Source organism: Rattus norvegicus, chromosome 8 (genome assembly GCF_021556685.1).
Source record: "Rattus norvegicus strain SHRSP/BbbUtx chromosome 8, alternate assembly SHRSP_T2T, whole genome shotgun sequence".
Classification (NCBI taxonomy): domain Eukaryota; kingdom Metazoa; phylum Chordata; class Mammalia; order Rodentia; family Muridae; genus Rattus; species Rattus norvegicus.
Genome location: NC_141541.1, coordinates 113248657 through 113275000, shown reverse-complemented (window position 1 = coordinate 113275000; position 26344 = coordinate 113248657). Strand labels below are relative to the sequence as shown.

At 43.9% G+C, this 26344-nt stretch overlaps 1 protein-coding gene across 2 annotated transcripts in view; it reads right to left on the bottom strand.

The window, feature by feature from the left end:
• Cpne4 (copine 4) overlaps positions 1 to 26344 on the bottom strand; it is a 454614-nt gene that overhangs the window by 148512 nt on the left and 279758 nt on the right. For both annotated transcript variants that reach the window (XM_087563156.1, NM_001436538.1), the window contains 1 exon segment: positions 13250 to 13429. In XM_087563156.1, coding sequence (XP_087419282.1) covers positions 13250 to 13429 — 180 coding nt within the window.

Below are 26344 nucleotides of genomic sequence, written 5' to 3'. Positions count from 1 at the left end.
CTCTCTCTCTCTCTCTCTCTCTCTCTCTCTCTCTGTAGTTCTTGCATGCGTATTTGCATCTACATGGACATTTATGTATGTGGGAGGTGGGGAAGTTAAGAATCTTTATAATGTATGTTCCTTCCTTTTTTGCTTATTCATGGATGTTTATGACATTTTTTACTAATACTCATTGTTTTTATGTGCAAATATGTATGGTAAATGTTTGTGTGGTTTGTGTGTGTGTGTGTGTGTGTGTGTGTGTGTGTACAGGAGAATGTCTGTGTATGTATCTCTCTCTCTGGGTATGTGTGTACAGGTGCACCCCCCTCTGTCTGTCTGTCTGTCTGTCTGTCTGTCTGTCTGTCTGTCTCTGTGTGTATTTGTGTGTATGTGTGCACACGCATGTGGTACATGCACATGGAAGCCAGGGCTTGATGTCAGGTGTCTTCTTCAATCTTCTCCATTGTTGTTCAGAGACAGTGTCTCTCACTGAACCCGAAGCTCACTGTTGGCTCTGGTCTGCTTGCCACTGAGTTCAGAGTTCTGCTTGTCTCTACCTCCCTAGTGCAGGGATTAGAGACAGACACCAACTAACCTGGACTTTCTGTATGTATCTTGGACTCAAACTCTGGCCCTTATGCTTGTGTGGCAAATGCTTCACCAACTCCTCAGATCCTTCGTTATCATAAGTATGCTATATACTCAGTGTAGGAACTATGGGAAAACACAGCTGAGACACCATACACTAGCCATAGTCCACAACCAAGAAGCCACCATCTTTAGCACCAAGATATGTATCCTCCCTAGTCTTTGTCCTCTGAAGAAATGAGTAGCTTACTGACCACCACCACATTTTCTCCCCTTCTGAAGGACAATGAGAGACTAATACTCTTATGACTATGTTTGGTATCCAGAGAGGAATATCATCAACACTAATTAAATTTCCATTAATAACTTGAAAAAGAAATCAGAAACATTCACAAGTTCTAAGATAATCGTGGCAAACTTTATAGGGTTAAAATTCTTAACTTTACTGCTGTATAAAACTGTGGGTGTTTTTTTAGCATAGTTTGAGGAAAAACATTATTTATTAAACAACTTTTTGGTTATTGAGGTTGAGCAAATTGGTGATTTGGCATATTGACAAAGCTGTTCATGGTGATACAGTGTCTCCCGGCTTCCACACTGGGCAAGGACAGTGTATTCTTACCTGAGACTTAGGATTCTGACATGTAAGAAGGGATTCAAGAAAGCACTTGCAGAGGAAAGGCTAGTGGCAGGTGGTGGAAAGTATATGCCACACTTCCTGGAGACAGGGCCAGGCTGCATGGACAGCCAGTTCTGAGCTATGTGGACTTGAGAGTCTAAGGAAAGCTGGTTAGGAATGAGCTAACCAGCTCATTCAGAGCAGAAGCCGAGGCAGTCTCAGGTATAGACACCCCATGACTACTTGCCTGGTAAGCTGGTCTGGGAGCTGAGTGCTTTGTACCTGCCTGGCTTAAAGGGTTAAGTCCGGGACAAATACCTGGAGCTGTTTTTCAGCACCAAGGTGGAAGTCCCGGCAAACTCTTTCAGTTCCTGCTGTCTTAGCCTCCTCCTCTGCATCAAATAAGTCTGACAGGAATTAAATAGTCGAATAGATGCGAAACAGGGCCCATAAACATGAACTCATTTAAATTGCCACTGCATATATCCTTTTAATAGTATCTTTAAAATGGAATGGGCACCGGATTGCTTTCTCTGGGGGAAGCAGGGAGACTTGGGAGACCATTTTTCAAATGAATGAGTCCAGAAAAGAATGCCTAGTTTCTGAGGTGAAAGGCAAGGAATGATTGACAGCCATTGACTCTGGATGTGAAGGAACTCAGAAAGGCATTGACCCCAAACCTTCCCAAAAGATAGATGAAGTCTATGACCCACATGTCATGGAGATGTTAAACAACTTGACAAAAGTCACACAGGGCCTTGATGGCAGCCACCAGATGTAGAGCACATGACTCCAGTTGCAGATCCTCTGAAGGAGGTGCAACGCTGTAACAGGAGACTTCCAGAGGAAGCAGGGACTTTCCTAGGTCGGAACTTAAGGCTAGTAGCCTGAAAGAGCTAGCAAAGAAAAAGACGAATTTTATTCTCCCTGGAAAGGTTGGGGCTCACCTTCTCACAAGTGCTTCTAGTCCCGTCTGCGAGCACAGCATGAACAGTAGAGAACAGTACAGTTTGCCAGACTTCCACAGCCAGTGCAGGGGAACTGAAATAATGATGCTTACCTATGACATCATTCACTTATGCAGTGGCCACTGCAGTGTTTCTGCAAAATTAGGGAAAGCTTTGCCTCTGAGAAACAAAGGGAGGGGAAGCGAGTTGCTTGCCGTATTATGTAAATTTGACTTCCCCAGGCATCAATTTCAACACGCGAAAAGCACTAGATATTATAGAACAAAATGATGCCCTTGGAATTTTGCTCTAGGCGTGACAGTGACTTAGGGTGTCACTTTTGGTGTCCACAAATGGAGCCAATTTGACCCTAGATCAAATTCCTATAGATCAATCGTGAAAAGTTGAGGTCTCAATAGACCTCAAGAGCCATTGAGCTGCTATAATCTTGGCATCTCTCTGTGTCAGGAGGAAAACCCACTGTCTGTATAATAGGGCCATTTGACTATATTTAATGGATCCTAGAATTAACCATGGCAGCCAAGATCTCCATCAAGGGCGGAGGGTATAGATATCTCAGTTGGTAAAGGGCTTGCTTTGCAAGCCTGAAGATCTGAATTTATCCCTAGAATCTACATTTTTAAAAAGTCAGTGATGGGGTAAGGAGATGGCTCATGGTCAAAGAGCTTGCAATACAAATACGTGGACCAGAGGTTAGACCCTAAGAAACCCAAGTGAATATGGAGTGGGCATGACATCTTACCCTGTTGTGAGGCAGTGAACTAACTGTGCCAGGAAACTTGGGAAGGTTGAGTTGGTTCAGAGACCCTGGCACCCATCTGAGGACAGTAGGCATCTTCCTGCCCCCTACCAGATCCCTGGTCTGGAACATGTGACCACACTCCCCACATAGGAACATGACCAATGGTCATGTAGATCAGAAGAGTTCTCCATGCTAATGATGTATCTAGATGGGGCCCTTGGGTTTAGCCAATGAGCTTCCCTTCCCAGACATTCCTTCTTCTAACAGGTATTTAATCTCTGGTCCACCCTGAGGAAGTGATACGCACCCATTTTCCAGGATGACCAATCAATAAACAGTTGGAAACTGAGCACTGCTTCTCTCATCAAGACCTGATGTGGGGAGCATGGAGAAAGCCTTTGTCTACAGTTCTACAGAGCTGCAGAAGGCCCCTCTGCACTTCCAAACTAGCTAACGTTAAGCTAAGTTGGAGTTCCCTTTCGCCCTTCACCCCCACCCCCAGCCCTGGGCTCTTAGTCAGTGGGCTCATTCCATTCTCATACCACCCACCCACCCCCGAGACTTCCAGATGCATCTGGATGTTCAGGAGTTTGGGAACCCCCTGCCCTGTGCTCCTCACAAACCTGTGGTCCCCCTCCAGTCCCAACTCTATGCAGTTTCAAGCAGCAACTGGATGCCTGGGAATCATGGCCTTAGCCTATGTCACTTCTCACTTGGGTTGAGGCCCCCAACCAAGACTATCTTCGCCCACCCCGGAGCAGTGCATTAGCCCTTCCCACAAGCCCAGCAACAGATGGCGGTGTAGGGTAAGTGCAGTCTAGGGTCTCCCATTTCACTGCCCAAGCAGTGCCCCCACACCCCAGTGGCAAGGCAGACCATAGGACCATACCCTGTAACTCGTTTCAGAAGGCAGAGACAGGGGACTAGCCATGAGCAAGCTGACTAAGGGGACTAGCCATCTGGGCGAGCTCCGTGTTTGATCGACAGACCCTTTCTCAGGATGTGGCATGGAAAAGCAGCTAAGGATGCTTTCTAACACCAATCTCCGGGTCACCACATGCAGACGGATGGAGGTGCTCATGCCCTTCTATGCACATATGCACCCCAACACATGCAAAGACATGCATACAACCACGGCAAATGGAAGAAGAGGAGGGGCGGGAAAGAAAAAAAAAGACACTATGTATTTGAAATCCCATGTCCAAAGAAAGGAGACAGGGATGGATCCTTGGGGTTTGCTCATTGGCCAACCAGCTGGGCCTCCTTGATGAGTTTCAGGCTAGTAAGAAATGCTATCTCAAAAAGCAAGGTATAGGGCTGGAGAGATGGCTCAGTGGGTAAGAGCACTGACTGCTCTTCCAGAGGTCCTGAGTTCAAATCCCAGCAACCACATGGTGGCTCACAACCATCTGTAATGGGATCTGATGCATTCTTCTGGTGTGTTTGAAGAGAGTTACAGTGTACTCATATAGGTAAGATAAATACAATCTTTAAAAAAAAAGCAAGATATATAGTGTTCTAGGAGTGACATTTGAGATTGTTCTCTGACCTCTACAAGCACACATATACCCAAGCACTGCTTCCATACAACATTCACCTGAATGCACATGGGAGCGCACATACGCATGTACACACACACACACACACACACACACACACACACACACACACACACACACACACACGCACGCACAACTCCATCAAGTGTGTAACTCATGAGCCATGTGCAGACTCTGTGGTAGAAATGTAAACTTCATGATGAACTGCTCTTGCTTCTGGGTCCTTAATTTCTCTAGATATAATGTCTTAGCATCACTGGTTTATTTCATCACTAAAGCTACTGATAGAGTCTGACTCACTGGCAGGTACAGGATTCTCAGAGTGTAGTCTAGGGTTCAGCACAATGGGTGTTGGTAGGGAACCTGGAAATTCTGATCATGTGACTCCCACTAGATTCTTGGGATCTCTGGGATAGACCAAGCAATGTACATTTTTATAAGTTTTTGGATCAGGGCCTGGAGAGAGGAGGCAGTGATTAAGAGCCCTGGATATCCCTGCAGAGGCCTGGGGCTTGATTCCCAGCACACACATGGTGTTTCACAACCATCTGTAACTCCAGTTCCAGGGGATCGAATGCCCTCTTAGGCCTCCATAGGCATCAGGCACGCATGTGGTACACAGTGTGCTAGCATTCTGTTATGGACAGGAACCAAAGAACCCTGTGCCCCTGAGTCCAGCACCCCTTGATGGCTTACAGACAGAGTTCTCAGTTTTAAGAAGACAGACCAGAATTTTGGAGAATAAAATACATTGAGGGGCAGCCACCTGGCAATGAAGAAGGGGGACTTAATGTAAATGTTTCCGAATCATAGAAAAGAGAAAATGCCTCTAAGAACTTAGGCAATGCATATGTTCAACATGACTGAACACAGAAGGGATTCCGGTCAGGTGAGGAGGTCCCTGGGCTCTGACCTTGTACAATTCTGCCTTTAGGAGGTTGGCTGTCACACCAAGGTTTTCCAAGGAGCCATGATGTACTTTCAATTTTAAGGTTTATTTTGTTTTTAATTATGTATACATCTGTACACCTGGGCACAGGTCATGCAGATGACTGAGCAGGATGTGGGATCCCCTGGAAATGGAGTTACAGGAGGTTGTGAGCAGCCCAGCATGGGTCCTGAGAAATGAACTAGGGTCTTCTGTGAGTAGCAAGTGTTCCTATTTGCTGAGTCATCTCTCCGGCTCCTAGATTGCATTCTTAAAGCAAACGTCCTTCTTGAGGGACAATAACTAATGTCATGTTTTTACAAAAGTGTTTACAGTTCATCTAAATTCCTTCTGTATAAACCATAAAACAAATTTAACTGGGGAATAAAAACTCCACCAAACACTACCAAGGTGCACTCCAACTGGGGTTTGCACTAATACTGCTTTCTAATGTGTACTGGGCTGGCTACCAGACGAAATGGGAAGAACCATAAAGGGCCATGTGGCTCTGGACAATGTCCTTCTGCTCTTATTCCTCTCAACTGTAATGACAGTAACAGTAGCAGGCAGCGTCTCTCAATGCTGGGTCCTGAGGCAGTAAGCGAAGTGAAGCACAGTTACCGCCCAGTCCACCAGCTTGGGGGAAGTCATCTTTGTTACTTAGGGCCATTGTCTTTGGTAAGTGAAGAGACGTGCACATACAGGAATGGGCGAATGAGTTAACAAGCAACAGAAGCAGAAGAAACATGAAATTACCGGAGTAAGGGGCAGCTCACTCTTGTAGGTGGGGAGGGACCCTGTCTTTCCTGGTGAACCCTAGGTAGGATGTAGCAGAAGATGGCTTAGCTGCAAGTCTAGTTTGGGGTAGGAGGCTTTCTGAGCTCACAGAAGGAAAGCATGGCTTTCTGATCACTCTGTGTCCTTGTGACTCGCCCCCACTCCCATCTGCTGAGAAAGTACAGCTCTGCTTCTCTGAGGACATGAACCTTCCTTGGCCTCACCGGGCATGTTTTTTTTTCCCCTGTGCAAAGTCCCTTGCTGTGCTTGGACCCGACTGTGCAGTCTTTGCCAGTCTCTAGCCTGCTGAGGGCTGCAGCTTTTCTCTTTTAAACCAAAAGTCTGGCTGTGTGTGGCAGAGTAGGCACATTGCAAGCTCAGAGATCACCCCAAGCACCTGTGGAAGCCTGGGGGTTTGGAGGATGGGGTAGGGAACAGGCTGTGCGTGTGACTTTCTGTATAGCTTTTGTGAATTCTCTTCGACTCTTTTGTGGGTTTTAACTTTAGTAAGATAAGGGTTAATGATTGAAACACCTCACCCGATTATTGCAACATTTTGTGTTTGTTTGTCTTGTTTGCTTTTTTGTTGTTTGTTTGTTTCTGTTCGGTTTTTGGTTTTTCAAGTTAGGGTTTTCCTCAGTAGCCCTGGCTATTGCAGAACTCATTCTTTTAGAACAGGCTGGTCTCGAACTCATAAATCCCTCTGTCTCTGCTTCCCTGGTGCTGGGATTAAAGGCAAGTGCCACCACCATCCGGCTTCAACATTCTGTCTTAACACCAACCCCCAATAAATTACCCCTAAAAGAATCAGTGCTGGGGCATGCATTCACACGAGCCAATGTGTGCCTTGAATCCCCTGTACTGAATGAGATCACAAATGAGGAGAAATTATACTTTCAGTATTGGTGGCTGCCCAGGACATGGGAGCTTCTTCTTTATGACTCTTCCTGCCGCCTGACAAGGCTAACCCTTCCTGTCTTTCCCTAGATCCTCACCCCATGAAAAATGGCTCTCTCACAGCTTCAACAACACTCCAAGGGCTTTTTGTCATGGGCTCAACCCAGTGTTTTATATGTATTGATTCACAGATGGTGTAGGTAATCATGTGTGAGCATGGATGTTCATAGGTGGATATTTGCATGTGCAGGTGTATATATAGGCACTTGTATTCATGTACATGTGTACATGAGAGTGTGTACACACATGAGCACATGCATATGGATAGGGAGGCCAGAGGACAACCTTAAATGTCGTTTTTGCAGGTAGCTGTTCACTTTGTTTTATGAGAAAGGGTCTCCCGCTGGCCCGAGACTCACCAGTTGGGCTAGACTGGCTGGCTTGCAAGCCTCCATTTCCCAGTATTAGAATTACAAATCCGTGTCCTGCACTCAGGCTCTCTTCCTCCAATGGTTTTGAGAGGATCCAACTCAGGTTCTTGTGTTCTGCTTGCATGAACTGAGCTATCTCCCCAGACCAGTCCTCACAATATCTCCAAGGCTCAGCCCTGTGGTTTTCTCTATCAGTAAACGAAGAAATGAGGCTTCGATGGTGGGAAGAGTTTGTCTTTGAACAAAGAACTTGGGAACACTGAGAGAGAATGCCTGAGACCCTTAAGAAGCCATTAAACAGTACAGCACTCGAGCCTTAAAGAGCCACCTGGGACAGCAGCCGTGTCATCCTTATGGTTGACATCTAGCCATTCTTTGCCTGCCTTAGCTACACACAACAAAACACCTCCTTTTTACCACCACAGATGTCAAGAGGGAACGTGGTGCTGGTTTTTCCTTTTGCTTGCTCATGCCTGAAAGAGCAGCAATTTTGAGGCGGGGTGGGGGGAAGGAATGTTCTCCTTCAGAGTTTCAACTGGTAAAGGCCCCTTCCCTTGCATAGCTTTCAGGGCAAATGTGCGTGTCTAGATTATTGTTTCACACGCAGAGGACACTCAACAAAGAAAGGCTTTTGTTGATGATTTTAAGACATCGAGTTCATACCCTTTTCTCAAAGACAATGAAGTAGGATGGTCTTAATATTCAGAGAGCTTTTAACATTTCTCGGATTCATTCAAATATGGTGCATTCAATAGATTTCCTTCCACAAATGAACACAGGCATTGTCCTGTTCCCTGGCCATTTTCCTGGTTACTATCATCTGTCAGGAGTGTCTCCTAAAGCTTCATTGTTTACTCAAGACTCATGTGGGCAGCAGGCACTGGCAACTCCCCTGTTTTCTGCACAAAAGTCCTGAGCTCAGTTAGGGAGGTATCACACAGGATTCCCCACCCCTTCCTTGTATGACTACCCTCAGGGGGAGTGGAAGCGATCCTCTTAGTTACCCTGCAGTCACCCCCAACACACACACACACACACACACACACACACACACACACACACACACACACACATTCTTCCATACTCGCTGATCAAAGACTCTCCCCTGGGTCTCCTCCTCTGGGTCTCCTTCACTGTGGTCCCCCCTCACTCCTTTGCTACGACACAAATCTCCTAACTACTATCCTTACCTCCACATCTCTCCATCCCATGCATCCTTCGTGAGCACGCCGAATGCTTTTTCTATACTTGTATCCGATCTTGTCTTTCTCCTGGTAACCAAGGACTCTGCATTACGTCTAAGCACTTAAAGCTGCACAGCCCAGCTCTTCCTCTCAAGTGCTGCATCCTCGTCCTCTTCCCATCCTCATTTGCTTACCCAGTCTCTTCAGGTCTCTCTGCCATCAACCCAGTGTCCCATGCTACCGTGTCTTTGTGAGTTCTGTTCATTTTGCTTGCAACGTCCCTTTGTTCTCATGATGGTGAACTGCTCTTGAGTTCACCTTTCAGGTTCAGAGTCATCTGTCCTATGAGTTCTCTTTGAGTTCCTCTGGACAGACCAGTCTTTATTCTACAACTCCCGGAACACACACAGTTCTATTGTAGCATTGAACCATGTGCACTTTGGTTATTTATCTAGAGGTTGGTGTTGCCTGGGTAATTATAAGCTTCTCAGGGACAAAGTCTCTGTCTGCTTTGTCTTTGTATTTTTTGGACCAAGCATGGTATTTGGCATGTGCAGGGAAGCAGGTAAATGCTTACTGAATGATTAAATAAATGAATGAATGTTACGTTCCCTCCCTCAAACCAACCACCAGAGAGTATCGGGCAAAGGAGTTCAGTGGCTGATGGTCAGAAGTGATTAATAATAATAATAATAATAATAATAATAATAATAATAATATGCTTTGATTGATTGAAGCCAAGTAGTGCTGAGTACATGTGTCCAGAAAGCCAATTCTAACAATTTCATGGCCAATAATGAGGTAATTATCAACAACAGAGGCCAGCATGACACTCAGAGTTGGCTTCAGGGGCTTAATGTCAAGCCTGTGTTTCCATGGTGATTTTTAGCTTCAGGTGCCCTGAGGGCTACACATCCCTCAAGCCATGCTGCAAGACTACCACAACATTCCAGGAATCCCAGGCAAAGAGAAACAGTCTTTGTGTCTTTAGGCTAGGAGCTTTCAAATAACACCCTCCTGTTTTACTAGTTAGTGCTGGCCACTGGCATAGCCCTAAGCCAAAACTCCGGCAGGTGAGGGGTGAGAACCGTGGCTGAGCTTACTCAGGATTCCCTCCTGAGTGAGAGGTGGAGCTCTTCTCAACCTGGCCACATGGCAAAAGAATAAAAATCCCAAGATGATCAATGCGTGACTACTAAGAGAATGGATGGCTGGGTACAGAATAGGCAAGCCGTAGTAAGAAATAAAGAGCGAGCAAACGAGCATTGTTTTCTATCACCAAGCCCACAATAGACTACACCTTACTAACCTCTGACTATCAGCCACTTCTTCGCCTGAAGCTTCCACCAATCCGAAAGCCTCCTTTGCTACCCAGGCAGACAGCTAGCCTTGGACCAGCCTTCCACCAATGACTGCTGAGAACAGATTTAGCCAGTATACAAAAGCCCCATTTCCTCATCCCTAGGGCACATACTCTGATGTGTCTAATTACTGGCTTCCAGAATGTTCCTAATAGAATTCAGCTTCAGGGCAGCGGGCTTGACCATACACCCTTGAGGGCTGTTGTTTTGTTTTGTTTTGTTTCTTTTACAGAATTGCTCCCCACCCCCTGCCATTCTGGTGTCTTTTTGTTTCCTATTTCAAAGTTGGTGTCTTGACAAAGTCAAGCAAAGGTGCTCTCTCCCATACAGGCAGCTCCTGCTTGAATCTAGAGGCTTGTGTGTTGTCTTCCCATCTGCGGGGAATGTGACTCCTTCTCCCTGGTTCAGCGTAAATGCCACCGTCCTTGGGAAGCCTTTTCCCCAAAACTGCCACCACCAACACATACACCTAACGCCTCCAGGGGACCAGCCTTATAGTCTGTAATTCCTCATAGTACTTGTCATTTCCTGTTCAGTCCTTTGCCTCCTCAACTTTAACTCAACTAGATTTGATCTGCTTGAAGGCAGGGATGCTGTCCTCAATTGCTTTTATATTGTTCACCTCTGGTACAATAGCTAGCACAGAACAGGGCCACAGACTTGCTGGCTTTTGGAAGTATGAACCTTGGAAGGAACTAAAACAGAAGTTCAGGGTTGTTTCACCGATGAAAATTATTAAAGATGTGAATGAAAAAAGACATTTATTCATATGACTTCTACATAGATCCACATTTATTTCCTGTGATAAATACAACTTTTATCTATATAAAAGAAGCCCAGTGTCTGAGGTAGAATCTTGCAATGGCTCACTGATGTATGTGAAGATCATTTTTTAACTATCTTTGTTTTTTTTAAACATTGCTTTATATCATTTCTACCCCTCCTCCAACTCTTCTGGTATCTCCTTGATCTCAAACTCATGAATTCTTCATCAATTATTATATTAGTATACACACACACACACACTCACATCAGCATATGTATCGTGTGTGTGTATGTGTGTGTTATTGCACATAAACTCAACATGCTGAGGTCATCTAAAGGTTCCCAAACATACACTCTTTAGAGCTGGCCACTTGTTTTAAAAGCCTAAACAGAGCTACATAGGAAACCTATAAGTCATTCATTTCATTTGTATCTAAAAGGTGCTGTCTCAGAAAATTTCTAAAATTTATCTACCATCAAGGCTTTTGGTGGTAGATTCTATCAGTGGAAGAGAAGATTATGTGTCCTCTATTTCTTTCTTTGCCTCTCCTTGGGAGAATTTCTGTATCTGGCCTTCAGCTTTCTTTAAGGTAATAGGGTGTGTTCTTGTGAAGGTGAACACTCTATTTCCTGGAAATGGCTAACAGGGGCATTCCGAGTCACCTCTCTTTTCCACGGGGAGAAATTTCTTCCAGCAAGTGGCACGCAAGAGGGCAAGCACCTACACGGGAACACAGGAGCTGGGCTTCTTGACTGACTTTTCCTCACAGATCTTTCTTCCTGAGGCGGGGGGGGGGGGCATGTAGATTTGCTGAGACATTAGGCTTCTATAATTTGGTGTCCCTCTTTGCGATAAAAACCAGCAACTCTACAAATAACAATGTACCACACGGCCTTAGTAGGAAGCCCCAGCTGCAAAGGGCTCAGAAGTCTAATCTTTACTGGTTTACAGAAAGTTGGCCAGGCTCAGTGACACCAGGTTCTTCCAACTCCACACCCCTCCCCCTCTTTCCTCTGCCTATCCTGAACAACTTTTTTTTTGTCTTCCCACATAGTTTGGTCCCTTTCCTGAAGTCCCACAACACTATGGTAGGATCCCAGAACACAGCATTCAGTGATGCTTTTGAGTTCATGGACCACACTTTCATTTTCTACATGGCTCAATTTATTTTGGGGGCTCAGAACAAGTTTTGTACCTTGATCCCTCTCTTCTAAAGTAAACCCCATACTTTAAAACCAGGAACAATAACCAGTCCCAAGGCTTCAAGAAACCTGCTACCATGGAATTCTAGAGAACATTCCAACCACCCATCATATACACTGGACCCCGAGGTTGCACAAACAGACAACCTGACATAATTTCACTCTGCAGTTTCAGAAGAAACACTTGATCCAGAAAAGCAGCTTGGAGAAGGGCTCAGTCCCTTCTCACCACTAAAGACAAAATTCAACCAACCAAAGACCCAATTCTCAGACCCTGCACAGCAGGCTCATTCCCCTGTATCCTCGGGTCCCTAGCCCCAGGGTTTGAGGACTCTAACTTCTCAGACCAATAGAAGTCAGCTCTCACCATTTTGACGTTGAACTGAGTCTATGCCATTCTCCTCCACTAAGTTATTTCTTACAAACACTCTACTATACTGTGGGTACAGCACAGGGAGGAGATAGACAGGAAAGACCAATTGAAGTAAAATGATGGGCTTTGTGGCCAGCACTGGCTCTGCTGCTTATAAGGGTGAGCCATTAGCACAGTGGGTCTTACTCTTCTGAATGCCAAGACCCTTTCATACAGTTCCACATGCCATGATGACCTCAAACCATAAAATTATTTTATTTCTACTCCAAAACTGTAATTTTGATACTATTACGATTTCTAAATATCAGATATTTGGTACTTATCGGGGTGGAGACCTTTAGGTTGAGAACCACCCGTGGGTCACTTAAGCACTTTGGGTCAGTTTTTTTCCCTTATCAAAGGGACATAATGGTGATATTAAATTATACTATCTATTTAATCACTAAGTCATGTAGTCCCCTTCTTGGGTTATTTTTTTTTTGTCTCCAGAGATTTTGCATAAATTTGAATAAGGTACAGTCTATGTGTGGGAGTCTTACAGATCATTTAGGAGACAGAAAATTTGCTGTGGGACAGGGTATGGTTCTAATAGACACAAGAGTAGTGGATGTAGTAAGTACCGGATACACATATGTTGCACACCTGACCATCATGATGGGGACATTTAGAGCAGAAGATGATTGACTGCAAAATAAATAACTACATACTTGCATGATCGTCCTCTTGTACATATAACTGATACAACAACACCTAGAAAATGTTGGAAAATGCTGTAGTTTAAAGAAAATGATCACTAAAGGGAAAAGAGAACAAAGATCAGAAGAGGGGGAAAAGCCTGAGGTGGGAGAGGACAAAAGACATCTTCTGTCTACCTGGCCAAGTGTGCATTCCATGCCACCCAGGAAGTCAGCCTCCTTCAGCCCATTATGGTTGCTGCTGATGTCATGGACTTCAAACCGGAGACGTTGGACCTCTTCAAAGTAAAAGTCCACCGTAAACAGCTTTGAGTACACTGGGTTTATGCAGGTACGAATCACTTCCGTCCTGTCCACCTGAAAGGAGAAAAAGGAAACCCACAGAGATTAGGACTTTCAGTACTAACCTTCGAGCAAATTAATCTTGTGGTGCATCCCCTTATTCCAAACTATACCCTCCCAAGAGTTACTAGGGTTAACAAATTGAAACTCTACAAGACACTCCAGAGAATGGACCAAACCGTGGTGCAGACAGACATCACAAATGGTTGGAGGTTCTTTATTTGGAGGTTTCAATCATGTCATATGGATTAGGTGACAGAACAAGATGAGATCATCATTAGCGCAGGAAAGTCTGAGAGCATGTCTGAGCTCAGTAGGACAGACATCTGTGATCAATTAGTGATGTCTGCTGGGCACAGTGATGGAAAATGGTAGGCTATCTGTCTCCTTTTAGCCAAGTCTACTCTAATGGAGATTTCCAACTCATGATTCCCAGGAAACCAAGAGGAGGGCCGTTAGAGCGAAAGTCAGCTGCCTTGGTTCTCAAGTATGCTTTTCATTAGGTCGACATTTACTGATTTACTATAATTGGTGACCCTTAGTTTTCTCGTCTGCAAAATGTCAATTAGAAAAATAGACATACAGTTCCAACATGCTGTAATTCTTTCTGTCTCTGTTTGTCCTTTTCTCCCAGATTCACAGCTGCAACATGCAATATCCACAAGGAGGCTGAGTCTACATGTTCAATTTCCTGGGCTCTCGTCTGGGAGGGGTCTGCCAGAGAGAGGACCGGGTATGGGATGAGGGAGTTTGAGAACAGAGAGATTCAGGCTGCCTCTACACATACAGATGCTGCCTGAGACTTCCCCTCCATTCAGAGAGCATGTGCTAGGCCTTGGTGACATGAACCTTCATCCTTCCCTGCCCCCACCACATCTCATGCTTTGTTACTCTTTATTTCTTTTTAGATTTTTTAAAAAAATATTATGTATTTTATGTATATGAGTACACTGTAGCTGTCTTCAGACACACCAGAAGAGAGCATTGGTTCCCATTACAGATGGTTGTGAGTCACCATGTGGTTGGGGGGATTTGAATTCAGGACCTCTGGAAGAACAATCAGTGTTTTTAACCACTGAGTCATCTCTCCAGCCTGAGTTTTAAAATTCTTACTTTAATTACATGCGTACGTGTATCTCTGTGCACATGTGCACACATGGAAGTGGGTGCCTGCATTGTCTAGAAGGCAGTGTTGTGTGCCCTGGAGCTGGAGTACCTCTGAATCATCTGATGTAGGTGCTGGGAACTAAACTCAGACCCTCCCCTGAATCATCTCTTCAGGCCCCAATTTTCATTTTTTTTTTCAGACAAAGTCATTCTATGCAGCCCAGGTTGTATTATAGGCACACACTGTCATATCTGGTCTTTTGGTCACATTTCCCGTCCCTTCAGAAGAAGGTTAGTGTGGCTCCCCTGATGTCCTACTGTCCTGTGCTTGCTCCATGTCCTTATCCTGGGAGAGTTTAATTCTCCAAAGTTTCTGCCTCCAGGACTGGACGCTCTGGTTCTACTATCTGTTTCCTGTCCAGATCCGGGCCATATAAGGTTCCTTCCCTTGGCATTTGTCACAAGTGAAAATACATAGAGCCATCTATATTTTTGGAAGGCTGGAAAAATGTCCCCCACTTCCGACAGCGCCTTCCAATGGGGACAACCAATTCTTTTGCACTCCACAAATCAAATGGAGCCTGTTGTCACTATGTCAGCTTTCAGGGAGAGACGTGGTCTGTCGACTATCTCTCAAGTGCTGGTTCTTAGCACAAATTATAACACTGCTTCTCTTACTCTCACTAAGGGAGAAGGAGTAATATTCTTCCAGTGGGACGAAGTCCTCGACTCTGTCATCCGAGCCCACGCTGCTCCACAAAGAGAGTCTCATGCTCGTTCCAACACTTAGGTGCAGTGCATTGACCCTGGCCTTAGACACTTTCCTTTCCATGCCGTATTGTGTGAAAGAACCTAGAGGTGAGGGACACCAGCCGTCATGCACGGGTGAACAACCAAGGTTTCGAGGAAAAGGGAGACATGGCTTTTGTCACATTGCTGTGCAGCAGAAAGCCATCTCCAGCCCATTGTGCTTAGGATTTTACAAGTTGGTCATTATTTAACTATTCTGGCACCGTATGAAGACTCAGTTCCTATTTTAGTGTAATTTTACACTCATGTAGCAGTGGGCAACCTTCCTGTATTCCTCGATGGTCAGAGTCTTCCGCACTGAGACAGGGCATCGACACTACAGGCCTGATATGTCCTTCCAGACTCTTCTCCCTCACAGAATGGCTTCATTTGGTCCTGAGAGACTCATTTTATTTGAACATCTGGCCCGAATGCATAAAATAACGAATCACAAAATGAGAGACTTGAGTATACTTCCTTGGTATCTTCTGATAGAGAAATGGACTATAGGTATATTGGACATCTTCGGAGAAGAAAAAATACATTCAGTGTCTTGGGCAGGCTCAAGTGATGAGAGACGGGATGGAAACTGGTCTTTGTTACTTGTATTAGACATTTCAGTTGACACAAATGGGTCACATTTTAATTTTCAAGTAGAATTCACACCTAGAGCTATGATTCTTGTTGGTATTAAGCTACACATCTCAGACAGGCTATCCAAGGTGAGCCACCAGTATATGACCCCCACCCCCAGGAAATGAGAAAAGTGGAAAGAAATGAAGTAATACAGATTTAGTTTATGAAGATACATGGTCTCCAAGGATAAACAGCAGCCACCAGTGCTTAGACGCAGAGGGAAGGTGTCGAGGTGACTGCTCACAATGCTAAGAGTGTAGCAGAAGGCGGTTTTAAGCATTCTGCATCCCAGCCATTATGAGAGATGCATCGTCTCTTCTGGAGGCTGAAGACGGGGTTCCACAGAGCAACAGCCTCAAGCTGCTTATGCTTTTTAATAAAGGGTGTCAAGTTCAAGGCAAGCATCTCTAAAGATCCTTACTAACTGGAACTGCCAGCTCCCGCAGGGGAATATTCCCATTCTATAAAATCCAACCCCTACCCCTGATTCAATGAGTAGAAGGTAGGACCCAGCAATCCAGGCAGCTCTGTACCTCCAGAGGATTGGGGTTGAAGGTGCATACCACCATTTTCTGTGTGTCCTAGGCAACTGTGAAACAAACTGCTCCCTGTGAGGCGAGGCACTTATTGTTAAAGTGTGCTTTAAACTTGCTTGCTCTCTGTCAACCACTTTGCAAAGACATCAATGCTTATTCAGCCTCTCTCTTCCACAGTCATTGCGATTGATAGACTCATATGCTTTAGGAATTTCAGGACACAGTCTTTTCCATTTTAATAATTTGTAATGTCTGTGTGTGTGTGTGTGTGTGTGTGTGTGTGTGTGTGTGTGTGTGTACATGTTCAGAGGTCAGAGGACACATCTAGGAGTCTGTCCTCCCCTCCTCTTACATGGATCTGGGGAATTGAGCTCTGATCTTCAGGCTAGACTGCAGGTGCTTTACCCACTTGAGCCACATCTGGAGCCATCCGTTAACTTTGGCCTTTGCAGCAATCAGGCCACTGGGTAGCTTTGTACCGTCTTCCAGCTGAGACAATTTACTGTCATAGGGGCATGGTGATGGACACAGGGCAGGTTCTTGGACTCAGCATGCTGACTGACTCCATCACCTGGCTTTTATTTCACATTTATTCATGTCCATTCCTGAAAAGGCAACTGTAGCTAGGCTATGGTAGGATAAAGAGAGAAGCCAGCCATAACTTTCCCACTTGTACACAGCTTGCAAGGGACAAAGGTGGATTTGCACCCAGGCAGTTGAGCTCAGGAGCTTATGTGTTTAATGTCTATGTTAACCTCTGGTCTTATGAACTTGAAGCTTTTCTCCAGAAAGGCTCTTGCCATCGAGCCTCAGGACTTGAGTTCTAGCCCTAGGCCTGATATGGTAAAAGGAGAGAAGCGACACTTGCCTATTATCCTTTGGCCTCTGCACACAGACTGTGACAAGCATGCTCATAAATAAATAAATAAATAAATAAATAAATAAATAAATAAATGCAAAATAGATTTTTTTTTCTTGGTATGAATGGGAAGGGGTTGAAGGTAGGAACCAACCACTGAGGCCAGTCAGAGTGCACTGGGGCTTTCAGAATAAAGACCCTGCTTCCCACAGGCCCTGGTAAATAATGACATCATAGACCAAAGGACTTCACCATGTCCTCAGGGCAGGCTTCAAACTAGATACTCCCTCAGACTGATATTCTTTAAGTACTTTCTCCCCGTATTTATTTAGGGTGGATAGAGAGAAACTAATTTTCTCTGAATGAAGAACGGATAAGCTTATGTGCGAGAAAGAAAGGATTTATTGCAGGCAATTTTTCAAACCATATTAACTTCCAAGAGGGCATATTAAGCCACATAAAACTTCTATAATAAAACAGATGGCTGGGCTAGCCGAAAGAACAGTACTCTGTCTTGGGACCTCAACTGTTGTCCAGCACCTGCTGGAATTCATGTGTCCTTTAAGCCACCCACCTAGTGGCACATACTTAAAGCAGCCCTGGAATATGAATGCACCATTCTTTCTAGAAACATTCAGCCTGGTGCCTTGCAGAGATTCCCGTCCAGACTGCCACTCTTCAGCTGCCATGTGGCAAAGCCTTCCAGCCCTCTGGAGCAGACTAGGTAGGATATCAAGGGGCTTCCCACACCCCTGTCATCCCCCCACACTAGCAGTTCACTGAGTCCTCCCTTCAAGTCCTCTGCTGTGCACTTGATCATCTCAACTCCTGAGCCTCTGGTGCTAGGGATGTTCTGCTTGGGAGCCCTGGAATCAACCTGCCATCGCCAGAGATGGACACTGCTTTCTTGATGGACACTGCCTGGGGCTCTGATGTTGTTCAAAGCAGCCAGCAGAATTACGATGCCACTTTGCTTGGAAGTGAGGTTCTGAAGTCAATGACATGAGTGCCACTTGGCTTAGTGCCAATAGCCTCTGGTTTATACCCCCCTCACTATCAGTTTTGTAGTCTGCAGGCTGTATGCAATGGAGCATCAAATCATCCAAGGGGCTGGCGTATGCACAAGCCATCAAATATGTCATCAGGTGCCCAGTGCCTCTGTTCTCCACAGTTCACATCTCTCCCTCATGGATGTTCAGGTTGTGAGACTCAGGTTTCCTGGTCTCTAACCAAAGCCTTATTGACTTAAGCATCTGCTCACTTAACTTGGAAGTCCTGCTGGTGTCTTCGAGTTGATTCATAGAACTTTCCATGATGTTCTGTGTGGTTCGCATGGCAGAAACGAGCCATATGTATCTTTTAAAATTTGAAATGCAGCCAGTGGAACATAAGAACTAATTTAAAAATTTTACCTGAATGTAATTATGTTAGATTTAAAGACTAACGGGTGGGCAGCACAATTGTAGCTTGTCTCAGCTCTATCTCCCCCTGGCTTAATGAAAGCCTGTATGATATGCATGTGCTCACTTAATGAGGCGAGCAAGTCCTGGCTGATTTCAATGTAGGGTAGTAATTCTCAAGCTTGCTATATCTTAAAGCTACTTGGGGGTCTCCAGACCAATTAAATTAAGATTCTCTAGGGGTGAAATGTAGTCACCAGCAGTTCATAAATCTACCTAGGTGATTCCAATGTGTAGTTAGGTTTTAGAGCCAGTAACTGATAATCAGCAGTGTTGGCTCAGCTCCAAAGTGGAAGGAGAGTACAAACCAGATGAGCCAGACCTACAGTGTGTGTGAGACCTACTGTGCTCACCACACTTAGTACACTAATACATTTCCATATCCTTGAAAGCTAAGGAAATAAGCTGAAAGACTTGGCTTGCTTCTTCCTTTCTCTGTGTAGCAAATCTGGCAGTGACAATGTCCCCCACCCCCCCACCCCCGCCTACCTACAAGCCCTGTTAGCTGCCATTCTGGCAGAGTTCCAGGAATAACATCACGTCTCCAATCCATCCCTCTTGACCCCCAATGGTATGTCCCAGCGAGAGAGAAAGCTTCGCAATATTGCTATTTCAGGATACTGAAACATCTGATAATTCCTTCAATCTCAGCTGCAAAGGCCAACAGGGACACTTCACTACCTTTCTCCGCCCCCTCAGAATGCTGACTGGTTCTATGGTATTTTTACATTTTGCTGTCTACCTGTGAATGCTTAACTTCTCCAGGATCAAACATAATGTAAAAGTGGCAACACAAGCAAACCCTTGTGGCTGGTGGCTCCTAATGAGTTTTCTTTTAAGATTGGGAAACCTCTATCTATGGTTCTCATGGTCTCTTCCCTTCAGCAGAATCACCCTGGTCTCTAACTTCGCTCAGTTCCATGGGTCATAGAAGACATCCGCAGAGCACTTAGTGAGCATTATAGCTGTCCCAACCCCTTTGCACACCTCTCACACAGAGCCATTGCAATACCACGAATCAGCATCCACAGTGTGAGCGAGCACCTCAGCTCCTCCAACCTCTTCACACACCTCCCCCCATGGAGCCACTCCAACGCCATGAACCAGCACCCACACTGTTTCACACAGGAGGAAACATAGGTTGGAAAGGCTAACTGTGTAGCTGACCCAACTATTAAGTGAAGGGATGTAACTAGAATTTCCCTCAGACCTATATCCTGAGGTACACCTCCACTCCCAGAGAAGACAAATCTCTTCAGATATTGTCTCCCCACAACTATCTCAGGCAAGGCCATCTTGATAAAACAACATTCCATATGTTCTCTGAGAGAGAAACATTCTTTCCTCCCCAATTCCAACTGGGCAGTTGTCCCTTAGAAGTCTTTTCTGTGTAACTGATGAGTGTCCAATTTTCTGTGTCTTGGATGTTAAGTTTTCTCATCCTCCTCCTTCTGCCTGCTTTGTCTTGTTCAAGTTCACCCATGTGTGTGCATATGTGCATGTGTGTATGTGTGGAGGTGTATGTATTCACTCTTGTGAATGTATGTGTAAGTGTGTATGTATGTCTGTGCACAGATGTACTTGCTCTTGTGAATGCATATGTCAGTGTGTATGTGTGTGCACAGGTGTACTGACTCTTGTGAGTGCGCATGTAAATGTATGTGTGTGTGTGCACGGGTGTACTTGCTTTTGTGAGTGCATGTGTAAGTGCACGTGTGTGTGCAGTTGTACTTGCTCTTGTGAGTGCATGTGTGTGTGTGTGTGTGTGTGTGCAGGTGTACTCGCTCTTGTGAGAGAGAGAAAGACAGAGAGACAGAGAGACAGAGAGACAGAGAGACTGTGTGTGTGTGTGTGTGTGTGTGTGTGTGTGTGTATGCACAGGTTTACTCACTCTTGTGAGTGTATGTGTAAACCAGAGGTTGACAGTAGGATGTCTTCCTTAATCACATCTCTCTCTTAGTTTCTGGATCTCAATATTATAACCAGACAGGTTGAGTAGCAAAGCCTTTGGGATCCTCTAGTGCCCTTATCCTCTCCACATGCGGAAGCTGCAGCTACATCCTACTCACCGTTCTTTATATGTGGGGGCTGTGAGTCCCGATCTTAGGACCTCATATCTGGGCAGCCAGCAATTTACCTACAGAGCCATATCCCTAACTTGCCTCCTTAGGTTCTTCCGGTTTAGATGGGGACCACTCTGCAATGACTCTTGAGAGATAGAGATGATCCAGACCCAGAGAGCTTAAGAAAATTCTAGCACAAAAGGAAGAGTCCATTTTTCAGTATTATATTAGCTGTATTTCATAGCATTGTTGCCTTCATAAAGAAATTGGAGACAACTCATACTAGCAACTTAAAAGCACACCTGAAAATTCTAGAACAAAAAGAAGCAAACACACCCAAGAGGAAATAATCAAACTCAGGGCTAAAATCAATAAACTAAAAACAAAGAGAATCTAAAGAATGACTAAAAGCAAGAGCTGGTTCTTTGGGAAAATGGAGAAGATAAATAAACCCTTTAGTGAAACTAACTAACAGGCAGAGAGGCAGGATCCAAATCAACAAAATCAGAAATGAAAAGGGAGATATAACAATGGACTGAAGGAAATCCAAAGAATCATTAGCCTGTACCCCACAAAATTGGAAAATCTAAACAAAATGGATGATTTTCCTGACAGATACCACTTACCAAAGTTAAATCAAGATCAGGTAAACAATTTAAATCATACTATAACTCCTAAAGAAATAGAAGCAGCCATTAAAAGTCTCAAAAAAAAAAAAAAGCCCAGGGCCGAACGGTTTAGCACAGAATCCAACCAGACTTTCAAAGAAGAGTGAATAGCAATATTTTTCAAACTAAATAGAAACAGAAAGAACATTGACAATCTCACTCTATGAGGTCACACTCACCCCAATATGTAAACCACACAAAGACTCAACAAAGAAAGAGAATCTCAGATTAATTTCCCTTATGAATATTGATGTAAAATTACTCAATAAAATACTTGCAAACCAAATCCAAGAACACATCAAAAGCAACATCCACCATGATCAAATAGGTTTCATCTCAGGAATGCAGGCATGGTTCAAGATATGAAAGTCCATCGACATACTCTAGCATATAAACAGACTGAAGGAGAAAAACCACACGTGGTCATCTCATTAGATGCTGAGAAAGCCCTTGACAAAATCTAACAGCCCTCTGTGTTAAAAGTCTTGGAGAGATCAGGGCTACAAGGTACATATTGAAATATAATAAAGGCACCATACAGCAAGCCAACAGCCAACATCAAATCAAATGGAGAGAGTCTTAAAGAAATACTATTAAAATCAGGGAAAAGATAATGCTGCATACTCTTTCTGTATGTATTCAACATAGTTGCCGGAGTTCTTAGCTAGAGCAATAAGACAACTAAAGGAGAACAAGGAGATACAAAGTGGAAAGGAGAAGTCAAAGTATTGCTATTTACATATATGCCATATGATATTTGATATATGATGATATGATTTATTGATGATATATGATATGATGATATATGGTATATGGTATGATATATAATATGATATGTGATATATGATAGTATACATAAGTGACCTCCTCATCACCATCACCACAAATTCAACCAGAGAACTCCTATGGCTGATAAACACCTTCTGCAAAGTGGCTGGATACAAAATTAACTTTAAAAAATTAAAAAAGAGGATCAGTAGCCCTCCTACATACAAATGATAAATAGCCTGAGAAAAAATTAGGGAAACAACACTTTTTCATAATATCTACAAATGGTAATAATAAAATCTTGGTGTAATTCTAACCAACCAAGAAAAAGACCTGTATGACAAAACTTCCAGACTCCGAAGAAAGAAATTGAAGAATATATCAGATGATGAAAAAAATCCCCCATGCTCATGGATCAGCATGATTAACATAGTAAAAATGGCCACCTTACCAAAAGCGATCTACAGATTCAATGCAATTCCCATCAAAATCTCAATATAAGTCTTTACAGACCCCCAAAGAGCAATTCCCAAATTCATATGGAAAAATAAAAAACCCAGGATAATTAAAATGATCCTGTATAATAAAAGAATTTCTGGAGGTATAACCGTCCCTGATTTCAAGCTTTACCACAGAGCAATAGTGATAAAACCTGCATGGTATTGGCATAAAAACACATAGGTCAATCAATGGAATAGAATTGAATACCCAGATAAGACCACAAACCTTCAGACACTTGATTTTTGACAGAGACGCTAAAACCATACAGAGGGGAAAAAAGAAAGTATTTTCAACAAATGGTGTTGGTCTAACTGTATGTCGGCATATATAAGAATGCACATAAACCCATATTTATCAGCATGCACAAAACTTAAGTCAAAATGGATCAAAAACCTTAACATAAAACACTAAATCTAATGGGAGAGAGACTGGAGAAATGCCATGAACACATTGGCACAGGAGACGAATTTCTGACAGAACACTAATAGCTCAGGCACGAAGATCAACAGCTGATAAATGGGACCTCATGAAACTGAAAAGCGTTCACTGGGCTAAGAACACCATCAACAGACAAAACAGCAGCCTACAGATTGGAAAAAGACCTGTACCAACCCTACCTCTGACAGAGGACTAATATCCAAAATGTAGAAAGAACTCAAGAAGTTAGATACCAACAGACCAAATAACCCAATTAAAAGATGGGGTACAGAGCTAAACAGAGAATTCTTAGCAGAAAAGTCTCTAATGGCCAAGAATCACTTAAAGAAATGTCCAACATCCTTATTCATCTGGGAAATGTTGATTCCATCTTGAACCTATCAGAATGGCTAAGGTCAAAAACTCAGGTGACAGCCAGGGCTGTGGAGCAAGAGGAACACCCCTTCATTGCTGGTGTGAGTGCAAACTTGTACAACCACTTTGTAAACAAATTTCGTGGTTTTTCAGGAAGTTGGGAATAGTTCTACCCACAGACCCAGCACCACTATACCACAAGGACATTTGCTCAGCTATGTTCATAGCAGCTTGTTTCGTAATAGCTAGGAACTTGAAACAACCTAGACATCCTTTAACGGAAGAATGGATAGAGATAACGTGGCACGTCTACACAACGGAATACTACTCAGCTATTAAAATCAAAGACGTGAAATTTGCAGGCTGATGGATGGAACTAGGAAATATCATCCTGAGTGAGGTAGTGAAGACCCAGAAAGACATGCATGGTGTGTACTCACCTCTAAGTGGACATGAGTCATAAAGTACAGGGTAACCAGGCTACAGTCCACAGACCGGAAGAGACTAAGTAAAAAGGAGGGTCCAAGGGAGGATGAGTGGACCTCAGAAAGGGAAGTAAAATAGACATCAGAGGTGGCCCCTTTAGAATAACCATCCATTCTGCTTATGAGTCAATTCTTAACTGTCCAGATTGGGAATCAACCACAGGTTCAAATGGACCCTTTCAGGATGCCCCAGGATAAGAAGAAACACATCAGTCGTATGCCCTCTGCTCTTTCCATAGTACTCTGCTATCCATCAACTTTTCCTGATGGTTCCTACCAAGAAAATAGGATGTGCGTGTGTGTGTGTGTGTGTGTGTGTGTGTGTGTGTGTGTGTGTGTGTGTGTATACCATATATATATATATACACCATATATATATACCATATATATATATATATATACATATATATATATATGGTTCATTTTGTTTTTATTCTTGAGATGGGATCCTACTATGTAGTAGTCTGAGCTGGCCTCAAACTTACAACTCTACCTTGGCTTTCTAGTGCCTGGATTATAGTCATGAGCCACAACATCCCGCCTTGCCATTTAAAAATTGTTCATTATTTTATAATATGTGTATGTGGGTGTTTTGCCTGCACGTATGCCTGTGAACCATGTGCCTGCCATGGTTGGTGCCTGACAAGGCTAGAAGAAGTGTTGGGTTCCCTGGAACTGGAGGTATAAGAGGTTATGACCCACCATGTGAATGCTGGAAGTTAAATCCAGGTCCTTTGGAAAGGCAGCCAAAGGTCTTAACCACTGAACCGTCTCTATACCTCCTCAGATTTTTGGATGTATGGCATTGATAGCAGTTGTTTTAGGTGTGTTATTGAGGCCAGGAACAACTTGGTTTATCCTGATCCTTCGTTCTAGATGAACAGTGGGAATACTGGGTCTGGAAGGTACTTCTGATTGTAAAGTTGGTGAGACTTGTCACTTATCAGTGCCATCAGGATGTGGATAAACAGCTCCCTGTCATATTCCTGTCTCCCCTCAGGCACGCTTATGCTTTCATTCTTTTGTTTTAATTGGATATTTTTTATTTACATTTCAAATGTTATTCCCTTTCCTGGTTTCCCAGATGTAACCTTTCAATCCCCTCCCCCTCCCCTTCTTCTATAAGGGTGTTCCCCTTCCTATCCACTCTCCCCCCACCCCGACATTCCCTTACACTGGGGATCCAAACTTGGCATGACCTTCCATCAGTGCTCAACAAGGCCTTGCTCTGCTACGCATGCAGTTGGAGCCATAGGTCATTCTGTGTACAGTCTTTGGGTAGTGGTTTAGTATCTGGGAGCTCTGGTTGGTTGGCATTGTTGTTCTTATAGGGTTGCAAGCCCCTTCAGCTCTGTCAATCCTTTCTCTAATTCTTTTTAAGTAGGGGAAAACTGAAACCTACAGAAGTTGAAATGACGTTCTTAAATCCCTCTGGCTACACAGTGACAATTGAGCTTTCAATGGAGTATTAATTCATGGGGAGCCACTCAGGTAAAATGAATCCTTGTGGCAATGACCTCAAACTTGTCTTATTCTTGACCATCAACAATGTCTTTAGTAGAAGAGGTAAAAAGTTGTTTTTCCTTTTCCCATTTTTAACTCCACCTCCCAAAGGTTGAAATATGTGTGTATGTGTGATGCTCATTGTTTTAAAGTGCTGGACCTTCTGTAATCAACACTGTCAGGTCTCTAATTGGTGAACTGGCCAATCACACCACCACCGACAGCAGTGTCACTGCACCAATCCCCCAGTACCAATCGTCGCCACACATGCACACTGCACAAGCAAGGACCTGGCAACCTTGCGCTATAAAATCGGCAGTAAATCAAGCTGCCGCTTCATAGTACATCTTTCTAGCAAATCTAGCCGGTACTCTGATGGCCTATCACAGGCTCCGTGTTACATTTCAGATATTCACTAGCCCTATGAAACTATGAGATGGGCTTTTGTTTGCCTCTTGTCCACAGTTGGGAATTTCCAGAAATGTAATTTAACATATATGGGTTTGCTACTGCATGAGTGATTTCAGGGCCTACACATCGCCTTCTGGAGACTGTTTTCCCCTTTTGATAATAACCAAACCATTTATTTCCTACATCTTATTTATTTATCTATAGCAAATTCTTTGCAAATTTCTGACTGGCAATTTGCATTCATGTCCACATATTGACTCAAGGAAGGCTTAGTGAGCGTTCGTGATGGCTTTCAGGTCTGCATGAGGCCTTACAGACTCAGCTCTACCCGTGACACTTGACGATCCATCTC